We start from the raw sequence: 20,239 nt of genomic DNA on the forward strand, positions 1-20,239 counted from the left end.
GCCTCCGCTGTTAAAAAGACTCCGGCCTAGTTAAAGCTGCATAGCTCTTCAACAGATTCACCATCGCCACTAATTTAAAACACACACCATCTCCGCACAAGGACAGGAGACAAGTTTTGAACCAGAACATAAAAGAAAGTTCAATAAGCTTTCTCAGTTTCTCCCAGAACAAACAAAACCATGTTTACAAGACCGTCAGGAAGGGTAGTTTTTATTTTTGGTTGAATAGGCCAATGGAGAACAACATCAGATGCACATTCACAAGTGTTTGTGTAAGTCGATCAAAGACTCCACTAGTGTATTTTAGCAGCATGAACATTCCCAAGGAGTTAGGAGACCACAGCCAAGGACATGAAGTTTCACAATGAAGCCAGTCTGAGTACACGAGGTACTGCAGAAGGAGGATAGCTGTATTAAATTCACCAGGTTTCTCTTGTTTTTACCTAACCCTGTGCCACTTCTGTGGTCCATTATTGTTTGTTGTTACAACTAGAGAAAGATGCACTAACATATTTCTTCTTCCAGTCTCCTTACCACTCAACTTTGCAATTTCTGAGCTTTTATTTTATAGTAAACAATAAACTGAATCGTTTGGTTAAGTCTCAATTCACCATTTTCAGACTCTGCTACAGAGCATGGATAGAGATGGCTTTAATAACAGTCTATGGAAAATAGACACATTCTCATCTTGAAGCATGGAACATCTGCCTCCCCAAATCTGTTCCGCCTTCCCAGGCAGCCAGATGAGCATACACTTCTCATCAGCTGAAATCACACCATTTCTTTAGGTTAGGGCCTCATATGCAAAGACAACACCACCTTAGCAACACATTTCTGGATTAATCCCTTTTATCTTCACCAGAGGAGGTGTGGCACAGAGTGTACGTTCCAAGTTACCTCCTAAAGCTTACAACATTTCTTTCACCGTTTTCCTCTACAGAAAAGTCACTTTGGTGACTTCAGTAAGACTGTACTGAAACAGACAATTGTTGGTGAGCACACAGTCACCTTTAAACACATAAGAACAGAGAAATAAAAAACAATTCACTAAGTTAGTAGCGGCAAAATCCCCAGGGGGGAAAAAAAAAAAAGTACATCTCTATTGCATTTTGTTGTCAGACTGTTTGTTGTGTGTCTTTTACATCATAACTAGCCAGGTCCATTATAAAAAACAAGAAAGTAACCCTCAAATAAATAGATGTTGACACTAGTTGGACTTCAGGGGTGTTATAACTCATCATTTTTCCTGCTTTCTCCTCCAGCTTCTGTTTTCTTCTCTTTTTGGGACCCTGTGTAATGAAGTGAACTAAGTTATACATTGTAATAGTTTGACAGCACACAAAGTAGTGTTAAACGTCACTGACATTCATTAAATCTTGCGCTAAATTCTCAATCTGTGGTACATACATCATGGGAATGCTTTAGGGACCAGTATTCAGCTCTGAAGAGTTAGAGACATTACAGCCCTCCACCTGCTAGCTATTGCTGTCTTCAACACAGGACTGGCAGAAAAACATGCACGTGCACATGGACCCCCTAAGTGCCAAGCAGCATATATCATTTTAACAAAGATGGGCTTAAGCTAAGGGACTGGGCTATAAACTGGACCGACAGAGGCACCAAGCAGCTGATGAGGCAGGAGGCAGTGGTACATTATAACTCTGCACTGAGCAGAACAAGAAGTTAGGAACAGCAAGGAACCAAACTTCCATTTTCCTCTTTGCATAAATCCCAACCACTCAGCAGTCAGAGTTTCTGCCACATTAATGGCCTTCTATGTCTAAAAGACAGAAAAAAAAAATCACATGGACAGCCTGCATTCATAGCTACCAAGCACCAGGCTGTTAGCCAAACATGCACCCACCTGAGTCTGATCCAGGCTCATCATCTACTTTCTCAGCTGTAGGAGGTTCCTTGACTGGAGTGATATCCTCAGGTTTATCTATGTTTAAGGCAAAAAGAAATAACGCAAATGTCCAGGAAATGAGGTGCAAGGCATGTGACTAACAGTGAAGTCTTCAAACAAGCCAACTAAGGTGCCTCAGCAGGACAGTACTAATTCAGTCTCACAGTGGATCTCTGTAGGGGACTCAGAGAAACATCACAAAACTGTTCCTGATTTCTCACTGCCAGCTTTATGTCCCTAGAAGCCCTGGACCATCTAAGTCACCTTTAGAGCTGTAACAAGCAGGATCTCTTATTCAGGCCTAAGGAACAGGCTGGGAAGTCTTCTGATCAACAGCAGTCTAGATTTAAGAGAAACAGGTCACCCAGAACCTGAAGATCTTAAAAGTTCAGAAAACCAAAAGTCAAGTTCTTCATGTCCCAAGAGATTTTTTCCGGGGCTCACCTAAGCTACAAACCATTCTCATCAACAGTTCAATCTATTCCTTAATATAGGACATAACCTTCCACACTTGTTCTGGACATCCAGGAATGTAATTGATGGCTACTCTTACAAATAAGGCAGCTAGCCAAAAAGACAGATACTAACCCTCCTAGGAAGTTTATAAACCCTTTCTTTTCCTTCAGAGAAAACTAACAAAAACACAGGGAGAGGGAAGAAGAGGGCAGGCGGAAGACTGCCTAGATTTTCCCTACTGTGTTTAACAACTAGCAGGAGGATCAGTTCATCTTCAGATTAGCTACTGTCCACTTCTTTACCCTCCCTTTTACTGAAGGCAGAGATGTGTTACACATAGTAATTACAAGTAAGGCAATGCTGCCCACCCCCTTCCTTACCTTCATGTTTCCCCTCCGTGGGAGGGATAGTGTTCTCACTCTCAGACGTTACTGTAGCATTCTTGCCTGAATCGGGTTTTGTGGTGTTCTTCTCCTTTCTGGGTTTGGGTTTTGCAAACTTGGCCTTATTCAAAAGGTACTGCACTTCCCTGTCCAGGGCTGCTATCTTGAGCTCTATATCCTTGGACAGCAGGACAGGTTTCTCAGCAGGAGAGAGCTTGTTCTGTTCAGCCAGTGTCTCATTTTTCCACACCTGGGGTGGGGGAAAGAGGTGCTTTTTGGTACTTCTTGGTTCTACAAACCACAGTACATCACACTATCTTAAAATCACTGTTCCTAGGCCTCCTAATTTACTCAGGGTAGCACTGTTCCCTGCTGCATTTCTTCCAGCTTCTTAGTTATCCCAGGCATAAGACAAAAAGAAACAGAACAAAAAACAATAGCTACTTTTAAAACCGTATGCAGCCAGATTACTCGGCTACAGCATTCCTCCTGGAGACAGCTGTCCACATGCAACACAAGAATCATTATTTCCCCAAAACAGTCTGGGGTCAAGCTGAGGATTAGAAAACATTGAAACACAAAAAAGGTTTGCTAGAGGTATGGAAACCAGACATGCAGGCTCTATTCCCTGACCTTGAGTGAAAGTACACCTATTACTTGGGACAGGAAGCACAACTCAAACAGCCCCCCCCCCCCCCAACAATCATTCAGTTCTTTATTACCATTGTTTCATTGATTGCTTTTTCCAGTGTACTCAGTTCCACTTCTGTGAATATCTGGTCAGACTCTGGAATCATTCGGGCTCCCCTCAAAGATTAAAAAAAAAAGAGTTTCTTTTTGTGTAACCAAACAGACCACAAATGGGCAACAATTAGTGTTTTCAATTCCAATAATAAAAATAGTCACTGCACACCAATTACCAATTACTGCGTTTTACATTTGCGCCTCTTACATCTGCAGGAAACAAAGATGAAGAGGCCTAAATCAATCTCTGGGTGCTAGGAATGGGATACAGAACCAGCAAATGCAGCTACCACAGAAGCAGGACAACAGGGAAGATTTAAAAAAAAAAAAAGTCCACAGGGATAGATCTGCCCAGAAACAGCATGCAGAGCATTAGACACTTCCTGTTCTTCCAGCTTAAACAGGGTTTGCATGCTTCCCTTGAATGCTGTAGAACCAATCACTAAGAAACAGTTTTGGCCTCCTTGCCTTGGGAGTACTAGAATTTTCAGACCACATTCCACTTGAATTGGCTGGTCAAAGTTCTGCTGGCATCTCTTATGTGATCAGCCACACAACTCTTCTTCCTAACAACTTGTTCTTACTTGAGGAAGATGCTCGAGTGGTTCAGCAGACTGTCCAGAGCAGCCAGGCGTTCTGGCCACTTTCTCCTTTCCTCCACACGGAAAAAGAGGTTCCTACAAAGCTTTTTCAGCTCTAAAAGCTTGTCTTTCAGCTCCTGCAAATGGGGGAGAGGAGAAAAAAAGAAAATTAGTTTACCCAGTGTCTAACCTCTTTCCCCATAGTAACATTGTAAGCCCCAGAAGTCAAAACTGCAAGTTTTTGTAGTCCTCTACCAAATGTATTATTTCCAAATAGTAAAGCAAGAGTCACATGACTAAAAACTTTATGTAGAATCAACAGGTTTCTGCCGAAGCTATTCGGGACCATGCATGCACATGTGACTGGAAGAACGAGGTCTTATTGAGTGCATAATGCACTAAGGAGGCAAAGAGTTTTCAAGAACCAGATTACAGAGGACCGAAAATGGATCACTACTGTCATCCTACATGGAGATGTCTATGTCAATTATAGCAGACTTATCTTGACTACACACAACAGTACCTTAGTTGCAGCTGCATAGCCCTCCTCCTCCATCCAATTGGAAGCTTCGCTAAGCTTTCTGGAGATTTCTTCTCTCTGCTCCTCTGTAGAGACAAGCTGATATTCCTCTTGGTAAAGCTTGTCCTGAAAAGAACAAAGTAACCTCCCTTTAAAAACCACTGACTGTGGAAGCATAAACAACCAGGTCACCCACCTGCAGCTGGGCTTCACTGTGGACTCTTGGGGTGCTCTACACACTGACCAGGAGATTCTAATTTAACCCCACAAATCTAAGCTCTTGCTCTTAGCATTACCAGACATGGTATATGATGGTAAAGCTGCAACAACCATAATTTCACACTCACTTAACATTAACTACCCTTTTCTCTGCAACAGCCTTTGAGCAGCCATAATTTCTTTACAGCCAGTGTGAGTGTTCCAAAACTCACAGGCAACTGTACATCAAGTATATGAGAAACCTGAAATTTAACTTGTTAGACAACTTGAAGTGTTCATTCTATCTTGAGGAAACCTCCCTACTCCACATGGGCTTGGATAAGCCTAACACCAGTAGAAAATGTGACTGAAAGACAAGAACTGGGCTCTTCAAAGCAGCCTTCCCCTACCCCAGCCCAAACACAATTCCCCTGCATCCAGATCAGTCAAAGTACACAAGCCACTTCTACCTGCCTTCCAGGAGGTCTCATTTCTTTTATATCCCTCTTACCTGGGTCTCAAAGATGAACGACTCCAAGCTGTTGGCCGATTTTTCTCTTTCCTGTTTTTCTAGATCTCTGACTGTCAAATCCTGGAGTCTAACACATGAACAGAGCAGAAATCAAAGGTAATCAGTGCCTTTAGATGAGCACAACATTATCTACATCAGTTTCTGAGGATAGTAGCACTTTGAGTGATCACCATTCCTCAATCATCTATCTCTAAGCCAGGGAGGTGACAGGTGGGAAATAGACCTAAATCAAGTGACAGAGAGAGTAGAGAACTCTAGTTTTGAAACCGCCACACTCAAGAGCTTAGCTATTTAAAGCCAGAAACACCCTTTGATTCAAGAAACTCAGTAGCACTATGACAAACATTACTATTTGCATCATGTTCCTTTGGCTGTTGCCTCCTCTTCCACCAAGAGCTATGGTAGGTTGAGTGTGACCTCTAGCTTAACTACTGCAATCTCAGAATGCAGACACATGCACCACTACAATTCAGAGTTGCCAGCATCTGCCTTGGAGACATTTTCCCCTGGTTCACGTTAAATAGCTGCCAAGGGCGGGGAGCTAATCTAAGAAAGATCAGTACAGGCAGCAGGGATCAAAGCAGGCCTGTTTTACACTGTACAAATCTGCTTAAGGAGTATGAATAGTGTAATTTTTGTATAGGGAATTGAGCTCAATTAAAAAGCATATTTTGAAACCATCACTTCCTCTAGTCCCACAGCAATTCACTCCCTTCATCGCTTAGCACACAACAATTTCAAACATACTTTTTCACTGAGCTTTTCAGCTCATCCTCCAATGGATCAAGCACATCATTTACATCCAGTTCCATGGTGATCTCATGCACAAGCTTCTGCTTCTTGGGTGCTTTGATCTTTTTCTCTTCCTCCGTTTTGGTATCTGTACTGTCACCAGAACTTTTGGACAGTTCTTCCTCTTTCACAGATTCTCTGTTCTCTTTGGGATCCTGTAAAAGACAAAATACATTTTCAGATAAAGGGACAGATTTGCATCACCTTCCAAATAGTCTGAAAAATGCTTCTCATGCAGCTGAATTCAAAGGACCTTTTACCCAAAAATACAGAGAGAGTTAAGAACAAAACTCAGTCATGTCTGCAGGACAAGACTGGAAGCATCCATGAAGATATTTCTGTAGGAACAGTGTGGAAACCTGTATGCAGACAGGGTACTTACCTACCCTATTCTCAAAAAGGAATAAAGGACAAAGAGAGGCTTGCAGAGAAAAGAGATTTGTTTCTTGCAACTGAAACCAAACAAAGCAACTCTTTCCAAGATAGGGCATTGACAGGGAAAAGCTTTCCTGAACACCGAGCACTGGAAGATGATAGGAATTTTATTTCTTCCAAACATGCCTTTCAAGCACCAAAGCCACAGTTGCATTCCTTCAATCTGCTGCTTACCTGAGACTCCGATTTCTCTCCTTCCTCCTTTTTCTGTGACTCTGATTTTGGAGGAACAGCTTCTGTTTTGTCTTGACCTGGAGGTGGTGACTGCTGTTTCTCCTCTCCCTGCTCTTCACCAGCATCTTCTGCACTGCTTTTCTGGTCTTGTTTCTCACCCTGCTCTTCTTTAGCACTTTCTGCTAGGCTCTCTTCTTCTTCCTGGTCACCACAGGTAAGTAAAGGGGGAACAAAAGCACTGTTTTTACATAGAAATTCCATGCAAATACTTCACCAAACAGATATTCTATGCAAAGTTGCATGTATGAAATTCAGTGCTCACTCTGACTGCAGCCATTAGTGAGGGAGCATGCTAGGTGGGCTAGAGTTAGAATATAACTAAGAACCACTTCAATGCAGGACATGACTCCATGACAAGGAGCATTCATCTCACTGGAAGGGAAGCGAATCACTCTGCCAGCACAACAACAGCTGTGCCTACATGGCCCAGAAAGCAAGGAGCCTGCTATCATCTGCATTGACAACACAGACAGAAGCCTGTCCATACAACAATTGTCCTAATGTAGAAAGAAGAGATTTCACCAGAAACAAGTCCAGCCCATAATGCCAGTCCACCCATTGCTGGATTTGCCAGCAAAAGGCCACAAGTTTCTTTAAATACATGCCACATGAAGCTCAGAGGAATACAGCACTTTCTGAAAAATACATATTTAAAATTCTGACAACCTGCCAGACACCATTAATTCTGCTCACAGGCACCACTGCCTCCTTAGCAGCCAAAGCAAGACCCAGGGGTTCCCCCTTAAACACGAGGGCCAGCACCCTGGGGCTCACCTGAACTGAGTCCGTCAGGTTCTCTCCAGTCTCTGGTGTAGGGCCACCACCCCCAAACAGGCTTGAGATGGTGTTTCCAAGTTCTGTTGGAGAGAAACAAAAATTCCAGAACATCATCAAAGCAGCCTGTGCAAAAGGAGGAGGAAGGCCATCTTCAGCTCTCAGTTCTTCCCTTCACAAACGCAGTAATTACCAAGAAGTTCCCTAACAGGTTAGCTATATATACACTGCAGAAACTCACCCTTCCCTTGACTTCACCTTGTTCCTTTTGCATACACACACACACAGAGTGGGACCTCCATCTCTGTAAGAACATGGCCTGGAATTTATTACTTCAGTTAAAAAACTTCAAGCTTCAACCTACGACTGCATTAGCAACCCCTGCACCTCTCCTTCATCTCCATATAAGTAGATTTCCACCTCCCTTTCTATAGAGAAATCTTTGCTCTTGCTTCAGAACCTGGACAATGCAAAGCACAGATCAGCGGCATCACAGCCCAGACAGCCAGAAAAGAGAATGCTGCAGGGCTATGGATGTAGGACTTTCCTTCAGGACAGTCCTCCTGAAATGAGCAGCTGTAGCTGAACAAGGAAGAAACAACTCTTATTTTTCAAGTCGCAATGCATGCCATAGTCACCTTAGGAGTGTATGACATCTCAGACAGAGCTCCTTGCAGCACCCAGCAGCCACTTGCAAAGGGCTTTTAGGTATTTTGGAGCTGTAAACATAATCAGAGGCTACAGTTAACTGCCCATTTCCCCACCTCCTCTCCTCCCCCCCTCCACCCAGTACACGATTCTTGCTCTGCTCAAAGAAGTGGGATGCTTGTAGTTATCCCAGCTACTGCAGTTAACACAAAAGAGTATGAATATCAAAGTTCAGCATTTACTTGTCAGCGTTGATTCCTCTTCCAGCTTGTCTTCCACCAAGGTCTCAAACACAGATTCCACCTTGGAGAGATAAACAAGGAGTTAGATATAAGCAGGGACCTCCACTACCATAGACAGTGACAGAACTGGGGAAGTGAACAAGCTGACAAGCATCACAACAGGATCTTACCCGATCAAGACTTAGTACTCCACTCTCATCCATGTTGAAGTGAGCTTTGATGCCTTTGGACTCATAATCTGGGTGCTTCTTGAAACTGTCCCCAACTCCCTTTAGCCTCACAGTAGTCAGATTCAAAGATCCAAAAATCCTGATGATACAAAGACAAAAGCAGAAAGAGAAAACTTTTAAGAAAATGATGCTGCAGAGCAGCTAACCACTTCTCACATTCATGTTTGCAGTGCTTGATAACTGCACAAAGCAAGTCACCAGTACTTTTGGTTTGCTAAAGCACAAACAAGTTGGAGAACAGATCTGCAAATATGTACCGGCTGCTAGCCAGATACATAGGCCTGCCTATGAACTTTTCCAGCTAGGCATATTGCACTGTCACTGAGCTGTTCATTCAGATGCTTGTCCCAACCCACCGCATGTCATCCTGGTTCAGGAAAGACAGATCTCCATAGTTGACATAGAACTCAAAGTCATCCGTGTAGCGGTTGAAGGTGATAACTTTGCGCTGTGGATAGGGCGCCATGCGCTGGAACAAAATCCTCTTGTTATGCTTCAAACTCTTGGATTTATCATCCTCCTCAACTTCACGAGTGAACTCCACCTGCATCATGCATGTAAAGTAAGAGTCAGACAAGTACAAACCTCTTCCTCCACAGTTTCCAAGGTCAGAGGGTCCCGCAGCATTTGGCTGCTGTACCTCACGGGGGAAGCTGGAGGACAGGTTAAGCATTTCTCTACAGATGTGTCTAAATTCCTACAGTCATCTAAGGACTTGTTAGATGTAGCACTTCTATTATACTGAAGACTTTCTTTTGCTTTATTAGATTGGCAGAAAGGTCTCCATAGCTTCCTTACTCCAAAAAAATTACAGAAGTTTACCTGGAATGTTTCCTCCCAAAATAGCCCAGTTTACCCATACCTTGCCCAAGAGAAAGCAAGTAAAGGGTTACCTGGATAGGAAACACAGCCGCATCCCGAACAACAAAAGGCTTCACCTTAAAGGCTTTGCTTAGAGCAGCTGCCTGGTACACTGCACCCATAGCAGCAGCCTCATCTGCATTGATATTCTTGCCCAGTTCTTCTCTATGAAGTGAAAAGCAAGAGACATAAGCTTTGCAGCCACTGGCATGAACAATAATTTGTCAATAGGAGACAGACTAGAAGGGGGCCTCACATACTCACTTGCCCACAGCTTTCAGCAAAACCTCCTGCACTTTGGGGACCCGTGTGGCACCGCCAACTAGTATCACCTGGTCAATTCCACCCTAGGGATTGGAAACAGTCACCTTGTCTTGAGAAAGCAATTTTGGAAAGCTAAGTTCAGGGCTTCCTTACGCTCTTTCCCCAGTTGCCACACACTGATGTGCTTTGAGAATAACCATGCTACATCTTGCAGTCCCAATGCCAGGATGAGGAACCTGGAACCAAGCCTATCAAACAGGGATGATATGGCTGCTGCTCAGTGTCACCTGAAATATGGGACTTTATTCAGAAATAGTTGAGCAGACTACAGTTTATGTCAGAGCAGCCAAGGACTCAGAGAGCAAGCCAGACCAGGAAAAAAAAAAAAAAGAAGAATAGAAAAAAGGAAACATGGACTCTAAGAGGTGATTCAGTGTCTTGCATCGAATACCAGAGTCAAAAGACGCTCAGGAATGTCCTGGCACCTTGAAATGTAAGCATTTAAGAATGTAATGAGTCTCTCCAAAGGGCTGCATCACATTTGGGTTCAACTGTAGTCAGCCACAGGGCTTCTGAAGGGAGTGCTCAAGGCAGAAGCCTGAACAGCAGTAATTCTGTTTCCAGGCAGTTTGAGATAAAACTTCAAAACAGAAACCAGAACCAGCATCCACGACAAAAAGAAGACACCAGTATTAAAAACCTCCAACCCAAGAGCAGAGATTCTGTAATAGGAACAAAACCCTCATCCAACTCCTTTGTTTCTGATGGCTAGCGCAGAGAACCACAACAGACTCCTGTTTGACACTACAGCAAGTAACTTCTTTGCAGCGCCAACACTGCACTCTATTATGGTAGCAGGCATCCGTACATCTCAGCAGTGCTGATACCATGTCAAATAGACAATCACTGATGCTCTGATCGTGACATGACAGCAGTTCCATACATGGAAACATCAGGCTTCTTAATGCATTCCTAAACCTACCAGGTTCATCTCTGCGCTGCTCAAAGCCTGCTGCACCGGTCCTGGGACTCGTTGGAACAAGTCAGAGCACAAATCCTCAAACTCTTGCCTTGAGACCTTGGCCTTGAAGTCAATGTCATCCAGTAGTCCCTCAATCTGGCAGGAAAAAACAGCCAGCATAACATTTTTCATGGAGCATTCTCCAAGCAACATCTTTGCCTGACTTGCCTGGGGTACGGAAAGTTCCAGCTCTGTTAATGTACCTGGGACCTGACTGCACTCCATCTGAACCCTACCATTGCTAAGGTGATGAGAGGAACAGAAGACATAGGGCTCTGGATATAACAGATGAGCTTCTCTCAGACCCCATGAAAGTTTATTTATCAGATTTAACATGACTAACTCCCATCCAATCCATCCATTTAAATCACTAATGGTACTATGTGGACAAAAATTTAGAGGAAACCCAAATGCCACCATCTCTGAAGAGCAGAAACGATGCTTTTCAGCATACTGACACTGCAGAGGGATAGTGCTCCTACATACTTGTCCTTATCCCACCCCCCACTGAGTCCTAAAGAAGCTGGAAACCCTGCAGCACATCTTCAGACCTGTGCCATGTGGTCAGCATTTGCACTCAGGACAGTTTTCAGACGGTTGGCCTCCTTCAATAGTTTGGCCATGGCCCGGGGATTCTTTCGGACATCTTTTGAAGGCTGCTGATCATTGAAGAGTTTTGCCAAATAATCCCGGAGCCGAAGCTCCATCTCTAAACCTCCAAGAGTACGATCAAACCTGAGCAAAAGAAAGAAAAAATCATAAGCTAAAACAAGTTGAAAATAAACCTCATTTATTATTTTACAAATATGCAGAGCAGAAAGCAGTCAAAAGTAGCTGTAGTGCCACCAGCTGTGAATGATTATGAAAGACCAACAGCTGTTCCAAAAATAACATTGCATCAACCAAGAAGAGAGAGAGTCACCATGACAATAGCTTTTAAACATGCAACTTCAAAATGCGTATGATAAAGGCCTGATTGCTAAGCATGTCAAACAGCTGAGAAGCCGAAGGATAACAGTCTCAGGTCCCTGGAATTTTTTTTAGAAATAGTAGTATAAATGTTTTAGAGTTAAAATTGCTGGGATAGATATGCACAGCACTCCTCTCCTTAACTGATAACACGTAGCTGCACTGTATTTTCATTCATATTCCACTATGTCAAACTGACATACTGTATTTCTATAAAATTAAATGAAATAGAATTATACTAAAATGGCTTAAGGCTATTAAAAAATCCAAGCATAAAACAGACTAAGCATACTGGTTAATCCCTCCCCCAGCCTTCTGTAACTTCTCAGTTACCTTCCGCACAAGACAGCGATACCAGAATTATTAGTAACTTGAGCCCTTCCGCTCTAAATGCTTCCCACTCCGTTATCCGAGTTACCATGTTTAAGTCTTGCTGCAAAAGTCCACATTTAAAAGAGACTGTGAAACAAGTGGTTTCTTTCCTGATATCATGAGTTTCACAAAACCCACAGGTGAATTCTTACCCAATACCCTGGACCTGCAACTGAGGTTGGGTTCCCGAGTCCTTAGTTTTCACCGTCTGATATGTAACAATAGTACAAACAGTGCTTCCTGCTCCCATGTCGTAAAACATGATAGTCTGAAAAGAGAAGTTGGGACAGTGAAGCAGAAATGCCTGGATATCCCCCACGAATAAAAAAAGAATCTGTGGCTTTCCAAGTTTGATACAGGTCAAGACTATCCGCTCACTGAATTGGCTTTATATCGTATGACAGAGCAGCAGGACTCAGGCTTTGATCAAACTAAAGATGTTCACTGTCAGACTTGATACAAGAAGAAAAGAAAATCCTTTTCACCCATTCTACAGTGCAGGAAACAAAGCTTTGCTCTTTAAAAGTTTCTTAAACCTCAGGAAAAATTAAGTATTTCAGAGTCAATTCCTTACAAGATGACTAATGTTTCTCCCCCCACTCCCAGCCAAAAGGCAAGGAACAAACACAGGTTTACAGAATGGGAACTGGAAATCCTAAATTGCAGCCATCTGCCCTTCACTCTGGAAGCTTTCAGCCACAGAAGCATTTCAAAAATTAGCTATACTTTTCCACACCATGGCTCTCCCATGGTATTCAGATAGGGTTTTATCTTTTCATCTTGCTGATGCACGTACAAAAACAAAAGAGACTGGTTAAACAGCAAAGCCCACTTCCTTACAGTTAAGTCATTTCTGAGTGTATCTGCAGCACTTTCCCCCCAACACGCACAGGATTCTCTGCATCTCCCAACTGCACATACCTGTGCAGTGGCATTGATGTCTTTCCTCCTAAAAACTCCGTAGTTCAACGCTACAGCAGTGTTGTCATTGATCAGCTGCAGAACTTTCAAGTCAGCCATGCGAGCAGCGTGCAGAACCGCCCTCCTCTCTGCCTGGTTGAAGTAGGCAGGAACAGTGATCACTGCATCCTTGATGGGCTGCTCTGAAAGAATTGAAGGGAACATGTTTTTCATTGGTGCAGCCATGCACAGAGACTCATAACAGGGTGATGGTAGCAAAGCCAGAGACTCCAAGATAAAACCCCTACATGAATCAATCCTGAAGCAGCATCAGCAACCAGGATCATTGAAGCTGAATCTGTTTGTCTCCTGTTGAAACCAAACAGACTTTGTAGATTCTCACAAAGCAGTGAGGCTACTGACATTTCTTTTGTGTGCTGAAATTACTCAGCCTTAAATTAAGATGCCTTAAATTTCAGCAAATACGATCTTCATAGAACCTTACTTTATCAATGGATTAAGTTTACTCTCTAGACTAAAAAGTCTTTGAACTGACTTTGGTATTACTAAGTGAACAATACTTTTTGCTCTTTTATTGTAGTTCAACCTTGGCAGTAAGTCTCCATCCAGACCAGTTACAACATGGACAGGAACAGAGCAATTTCCACCTCTCCCTACACAAGCTATCAATGTGCCTCAGCTCTAGTCACACTGTAGGAATGAGAGAACATCTTATTCTTTCTCCAGAGACTGCCAGTAAGGGTCCTTCAGTGCAACAGTGGGTGGGATCTGGCCTGTCCACAATCAACAGCATCAAGCCTCCAAATTCTCATCATATGAGAGACAGATGATAGCTTGATAGTTCCTAAGTCCTGCTTACAAGCTAAAGCTCAAGATACCCAAAATCCTATCTGCAAAGTTCTGTGGGTTTTCAGATTCCTCCTATCTACATTCAAATCCTTTAATATATACATGAACATACACATGCACAGATACTGTAAGAAACACCTAAATCTTCCCAACCTGCAAATTCTTCAGCCAGACCACGTGAATAGTTCAAGACCATTCCCAGCATCTCCTCTGGAGAATACTGCATCGTTCTGCAAGAAACAAACAGGAAAGAAAATTACAGTAGTCAGCTGTAGAAGTCCAGTAGCAGAATTCCCACCCATAAGGAACCCAGAAGTAGTCACTTACTGGGATAGCTTGAAGATAACTGTCTGTCTCCTCTCATCCTTCACCAGTTCATGTTCTGGGAATCGTGATCGGTACAGTGCCACTTGGGGGTTATCAATATGCTTACCCAGCAGATCCTGAAAGTATCTGAATGCCACCTTGGGGCTCCTTATCGACTACGGAAAGAAAAAGCAAGTCACCCAACTAGACTTCTTCAGCTCTGCTGCTGTCAGATAAACTCCTCTTATTCCACACATTGAACAGCTCTTGCTATGGGAGTTCGGAAGGCACACAAAGAACCAATACAGAAAGCCAGTAAAACACCACATGGATTAAGACAAAAAAGTAAAGATGAAAAATAAAACTTCCTAACTCAGATATCTATCATGAAAGACCCAAAAGAGGGAAAATATAATCTGTGCACAGAAATTGCATTTGGCGTATTGAGGAGCAAGAGCTCTTACCATTCCTAGTGCGCTATCACCGAAGAGACGCTCATTTTCTTTCAAGGAAACAGCCACAGGAGTTTTCCTCCGTGACTCCCTATGTAGGAAGAGATGGATAAAACAATTGATAGAGGTGGCCATCAATACAGCGTTCCTAGTGAGGATGGGGAGTGTTTTTGATTTTGATAGACTAAAGAAAGATGCTCAGATACCACCTACTGAGAAGAAGGCCAGCCTCCATGAACCTGAAGGGCTGCAATAGCAGCCTCTCCCTTCAGAGCTTTCATGCCTGCTGATGTTCCTCATGACAAGGGCAAGTAACATGCTTAACTGAAACTTGGACAGCCACCCTTCAAACTAACAATCACTATTGTGGGCAAATTACATGTTTTCCCGTAGCTCTAGGGAACCTACCAGAGGGGACTCATTCCTGCTCCAATCCAAGCATTAAAACACTGGGATGATTATTTCACTATGGTAACTATTAAATGGCTTCAAGTGCCTACAAAGTTCAGAAATACCTCAGCATATTATTCACTTCTGAATGCCTCATAACATGCTATCAATCCTCTAACATAAGGCTACCAAAAAAAAAAACCCACCAGCTTTCTATGAACAAGGCAAGCTCACCAACAATTTTCTGGAAAGTGCTGCTTCATAATCAGACAAGATCTGCTTTATTTTTTTTTCCTCCCCTAGTGAGCAAAGTGAGACAGTTCCCTCTTTCTATCAACGACTGCCAAGTTTCAGGGAGCTGGGTGAAAGATCCATTTATTATCTGTCAGAGCCTAGACTCCCGGAAAGCGAGGATGTTCCTGATAGTACATCCTCTCCCAACTGCGATTTTTTTCAATGCAGTGTCTCAGGGACTGGCCGGAGAAGCAAAGTGAAAGAAGAGTTTTATTTGCTTCACAAATGACTATGGGTTCTGGACAGCTGCAATAGAACAAAATAGTCTATCCATTCCCTTATGGAGAACTGAGAATAAGGCTTCTTATCTGAATATATAGAAACGTGATATTACATCCTTTTACAGTTGGATCATGACACATTCTTAATTATACAGACTTTGAGTTACTTGCTTAGAAGACCCCTAAAGTGCAAGAGAGCACCTCTAAGGTAAGGCAAAATCTGAATTGCTGCCTTGGAGAGCACTAAAGTCACACAATCCTAAATTAGATGCTGCGGTTATTCTGCTTACAACACACAAACAGCATTAATTAAAACTCTCCATTGTTGCAAATTATTAACTCAGAGCATTTACAAGGACACTTCAAACTCCAAGAAATAAGACAGAACAAGACACCCATAAACACGGGTGAGCAGCAACCCACCACATTTCATCTTCCCGCCACTTAATCTCAACACACGGATATACTGAAGAATAGTTGCTGTTTACTTGTTTAAGACAATCTCCATTGGCACACCAGGTTTCACAATGGCTATCTTCATGGATTCGCTGCCCATATCCACCGACATCACAGCCAGAGACTCTGCAACACGCGAGGAAAAAAGACACATGAATGAACACACCTACTTTGCAGAAAAATAACCCTTTTCCCACTAGACAAGTGTCTTTAGGAAGATTACAAAGCAAGGCAAAGAGTTCTTCAGGGACTAGGAGCTGCAGGACGCTAACGAAACACCAAGTGGGGCTCAGGCAGCTCCAAGACAAGAAGGCTAGAGCGACCCCAGTTGCTCGCGATGCTCGGTCTTCCCCGAGCATCCTAGGGAGCCGCCGGGAAGCTCACCCGCGGGGTGCCTGCGCCGGCCCACTGCCGCCCGAGCTTCGGTAACACGAGGGGAACGAAAGGCTTCGCGGGACAGGCACGGCCCCCGGCTGCCTGTCGGCGTTCCCAAAGCCAGCGCGCCGAGGCACCCAGCGGCCGGGCCCAGCAAGGCGGGGGGGGGAGGGGACGGGACGGGACTGGGCGCGCCGCCGGGCCCGGCGCGGCGGGGACAGCGCGGGGCCGCCCGCCGCAGCCCCAGCTCGGCCGCACGTACCTATTTCCGGCAGGCAGCAGGACAGCAGCAGCCAGGCCAGCGTCCACCAGGGCACCTGCGCCATCCTCGTCGCCGCGGCGGCCCGCCTCCCGCTGCAACGGCACACCGTCACGGCCGGCCCGCCCGCCGCGCCGCGGGCCCGGCTCGGCCCGGCAAAGCGGCGTACCGGCCCCGCAGCTCGACCCGGCCCGGCCCGACCCGACCCGACCCGCCCCAGCCCGCCCGGCCCCGGCGCCCACCTCCGCCCCGCGCGCTGCCCGGCGCCGCCGGCAGGTGCTGCGGCAGCGGCCCGGCGCCTCGCGCAACCCCCGGCCCGGACGCGGCGCGAGCTCATTGGCGCGGCCGCCAGCGCCGGGCGCCGCGCGCCAATCGGGGCGGCCCGCGCGCCCCCATTGGGCCACGTCGCGAGAGCCGGAAGCGGGTACGACGGGAGCTTCGGCGCCATTGGCCAGGGCCGCCAGCAGTGCCGGGGCGGAGCAACGGGAGGGGGCGTAGGCATGCGTGCCGACGTACCGGCGTGCCGACGTACTGACGTACCAACGTGCACGTGCGCGCTCCCCGCGGCAGCATACCCGCGGGCGCCCCCTGGTGGCCGGGAGGCGCCTCGCCGCCTGCTGCCCCCAGACCCCCCCCCCGGAGCCCCCAGTCACCGCCAGAGCCCCCAGACCCCTCCGGGGCCCCCAGAACCTCCCTGAGGCCTCCAGACCCCCCTGGAGCACCCAGAACCTCCCACCCAGAGCCCCCAGGCCCATCCCAGTGCCCCCAGGCCCCTCCTGAGGCCCATATTCCTCTCCAGAGTCCCTAGACCCCCCCCCAGGGCCCCTAGACCCCTCCCCTGGGGCCCACACTCCTCTCCGGAGCCTCCAGACCCCCCCTCGGGGTCCCTAGACCCCGCCAGAGCCCCCAGAACCTGCCTGAGGCCTCCAGACCCCCCTGGAGCACCCAGAACCCCCCCCCCCCACCTGGAGGCACCAGCCCTGTCCCAGTGCCCCCAGGCCCCTCCTGGTACCCCCAGGCCCTTCCCAGAGCCCCCCACCTTGGCAGGCTGCAGAGCGCAGCTCCAGGGGGGCTGGGACACCGTGCTCAGCCCCCACAGGCACGCAGCGGGGCATGGAGACGCCCTTACAAAACACTTTATGGGTCTGCAGCTCGCCCCCATGCTGTGACCGCCCAGGGCAGGCCTGGCCGCAGCAGGAGGGAGTCACATACATTGGTTAAAAAAAATTTACAAAGAGGGGTTTGAGGCTACCGAAGCAAGGTGGGGGTCTAAACAGTCCCTTCCTCTGAAGGGATAGTCACCCTCTTCCGAAACCAGCCCTGCGGGGCAGGAAGGGCCTGCGGCATGGCTGGCCCCGAGGCACTCTGGCCACCCGCTGTCCCGGGGCAGTGCCTGCTGTGTTCCCACACAAGCCTCTCCAGGGCAGCTCCTGGCCCTGGCATCCGCCGGCAGCCTGGCCCCTCGTGGAGAGTGGCTCCGTGTGCCGGCACCGGGGAGTGGGTCAAAGGACCTGGCACTGGGGGCGATTGTGGGAGGGTGAGTCAGTGGTGCCGGTGTCACAGCAAGGCCACGCCATCTCTCGTCGAAGAAACGTGGCGGCAGTTCAACAGCGTAGGTCTGAGATCCAGCATCGCCCAGCGGCAGTAAACCCAGCCCCTGCCTTGGGCTCCCAGGCACCAGAAGAGTCAGGTCTTTGGCAGCTTTTGCGCTTTGTACCTTTCAGTGCTGTGATATGTTTCCAATAAATGTTTGTTTGTTGTTTAAATCCACATAAAAATTCTCTTGGCTGGGCGTGTGGCTGCACTGGTCGGTGCCCTGCGCTTCTGCCAGGATTGAGGCAGCTCTCCTGCGCCGTGGCTGTGCACAGCCCTTTGCACTAGTGCTCGGGTTAGCATACAGCACAGGGTATTTATGGAGGGCAGGCCGGAGCACGGGGCGAAATGACCGCTGGCTCCCCCAGACAGCTGCAGCATAAAAATACAGGGGTTGTGTCATGTCTGCGTGTGGTACTTAAAAAAGGAGTCCTTAAAGCTCACAGACGCCGGGGGCTGGAAAGGGCTTACAGCCCAGCGCCCGCAGGGAGCGAGTCGGCCCCCTCGGCAGGGGAACGAACCAGCGGGAGATGCCTGAGCACAGAGCCAAGCCCTGCATGGGGGCAACGTCCTGAAACGGAGACCGAGCCGCAGCTCTTGGAGCGTCCTGGGGCGCGGGGAGAGGGCCCACAAGGACGCGCACGGTCCCCTGCACCAGGGAAGGCACCAGCCCACAATGGGCGGCACTGGGGGAGGCTGGGCGGGCCAGGGGCAGCCCGCGTAGCACCTCCTGCCCCTCAGTTCATGAACTGGGTGTATCCCTCTGCCCCCGTGACAATGACGTCCATCCAGATGCGCATGGCTTCGGCTGACGGGGCCACCATGTAGTAGAGGCGGTCGTGGGTCTTGACGCAGAAGGTGAGAGCGGGGTTGGGGCTCTGCAGAGGAGATGACGACAGGATGAACATTTCTGGAGGGGCTCAGCCCACCCCGAGCGGCAACGCACCCCCCGTTTCCCTCTGCGGCTGCATGACCGTCAGCTCCCCTCTGCTGAGCCCACTCATTTCTCCAGCAGGGCTGACAGGAAGCAGCAGCACCAAATCGGGGCAGCTCATTGCACGCCCACAGCCCCTGCAAGGCCCCTGCGAGGGGCTGCTGCAGCAGAGCGGCCCGACCCATCCCGCGGGGCGCCGGGCAGCTGCCCACGCGGGGGGCAGCGCCCCCACCCACCCCGAGCAGGGCCCGGGCCTCACCTTAGCGGCGCTGCGGAGATGGTCGTAGTAAACCTCCTCGATGGCTTGGAAATAGATGACGCCCTTGAGCTTCGTCTCGTGTTTGTCTGCCCGAGAGAAGGAGCCGCGTCAGCCCCAGCGCTGTGGGCGAGGGCAGGGCAGGGGGCGCAGGGAAGGGAAGGGCACCGGGGCCACCGGGCTGCCGACGGGGAGCCGGGCAGGCAGGGATGGGCACTCACCTACGTAGTAGGAGACTGTGCGCTTCATGCGGTCAAAGACAAACCAGCGCTTCTTCCAAGACTTGATCTTGCCCCCCATCTTGACCAGGTACCCCTTGCACATCTTCTCCGTCAGGATGACGTGGTAGCAGGTGTCCACGCTGTGGCCTGAGGACTCGATGTGCATCCGCAGGTCAAAATCCTCCTTGCGGATGGGGAGGTACCGCGTCAGGGGCCGAGCCTAGAAAAAGCAGCGCAGCCCTGCAAGCGGTGCCGGGGCTGGGTCGGGGTGGCAGCAGCGGGGAGAGCCGTGCCCCCACCGGCGCTGCCCTGCAAACACCAGCCGAGCAGGGAGCGACCGGGATGAGGCCCCCGGAGGCTGGACGAGCCTGAGCGCCGCAGCCCAAGCCGCCACACCTGCGAGAAGTGCTTCTCCCGCATCTTGACCTCCTTCTCCACCAGCTTCTGCCGACGCGCTGTCTCGTCCTGCAGCCTCCGCTCCAGCTGCTCCCGGCGCCGGCGCTCGTCCTCTAGCGCCTGTCGCCGCAGCTCCATCTCTTGCTCCTGCGGC

General features: G+C 48.0%; 2 protein-coding genes across 13 annotated transcripts in view; both read right to left on the reverse strand.

The window, feature by feature from the left end:
- Positions 1-195: 195 nt before the first annotated feature.
- HYOU1 (hypoxia up-regulated 1) lies at positions 196-16,979 on the reverse strand. 3 transcript variants are annotated; one of them, XM_067310065.1, is made up of 25 exons: positions 16,928-16,979; positions 16,689-16,780; positions 16,084-16,177; positions 14,703-14,781; positions 14,260-14,414; positions 14,086-14,162; positions 13,084-13,265; positions 12,315-12,430; positions 11,373-11,556; positions 10,783-10,917; positions 9,801-9,883; positions 9,569-9,701; positions 9,032-9,219; positions 8,616-8,754; positions 8,446-8,506; positions 7,556-7,638; positions 6,722-6,922; positions 6,068-6,267; positions 5,300-5,387; positions 4,594-4,716; positions 4,074-4,207; positions 3,468-3,552; positions 2,743-2,995; positions 1,865-1,942; positions 196-1,289 (listed from the first exon to the last, which is right to left on the reverse strand). In XM_067310065.1, the coding sequence occupies exons 2-25, from the start codon at positions 16,750-16,752 to the stop codon at positions 1,228-1,230; spliced, it is 2,997 nt and encodes a 998-aa protein (XP_067166166.1). In that variant the 5' UTR covers positions 16,753-16,780; positions 16,928-16,979; the 3' UTR covers positions 196-1,227. The 3 variants fall into 3 exon arrangements, with proteins under 3 accessions (XP_067166166.1, XP_067166167.1, XP_067166168.1); XM_067310066.1 differs by lacking the exon at positions 16,928-16,979 and having other exon boundaries at positions 16,689-16,827; XM_067310067.1 differs by lacking the exons at positions 9,569-9,701; positions 9,801-9,883.
- An 834-nt stretch (positions 16,980-17,813) lies between these two features.
- PHLDB1 (pleckstrin homology like domain family B member 1) overlaps positions 17,814-20,239 on the reverse strand; it is a 30,020-nt gene continuing 27,594 nt past the window's right edge. For all 10 annotated transcript variants that reach the window (XM_067310209.1, XM_067310207.1, XM_067310211.1 and 7 more), the window contains 4 exons: positions 20,086-20,232; positions 19,690-19,909; positions 19,472-19,557; positions 17,814-19,156 (listed from right to left, as the gene is read on the reverse strand). In XM_067310209.1, coding sequence (XP_067166310.1) covers positions 19,016-19,156; positions 19,472-19,557; positions 19,690-19,909; positions 20,086-20,232 — 594 coding nt within the window. In that variant the 3' untranslated portion in view covers positions 17,814-19,015. The remainder of the gene's footprint in view (positions 19,157-19,471; positions 19,558-19,689; positions 19,910-20,085; positions 20,233-20,239) is intronic.

The sequence above is a fragment of the Apteryx mantelli genome, chromosome 23 (assembly GCF_036417845.1).
Source record: "Apteryx mantelli isolate bAptMan1 chromosome 23, bAptMan1.hap1, whole genome shotgun sequence".
NCBI lineage: Eukaryota > Metazoa > Chordata > Aves > Apterygiformes > Apterygidae > Apteryx > Apteryx mantelli.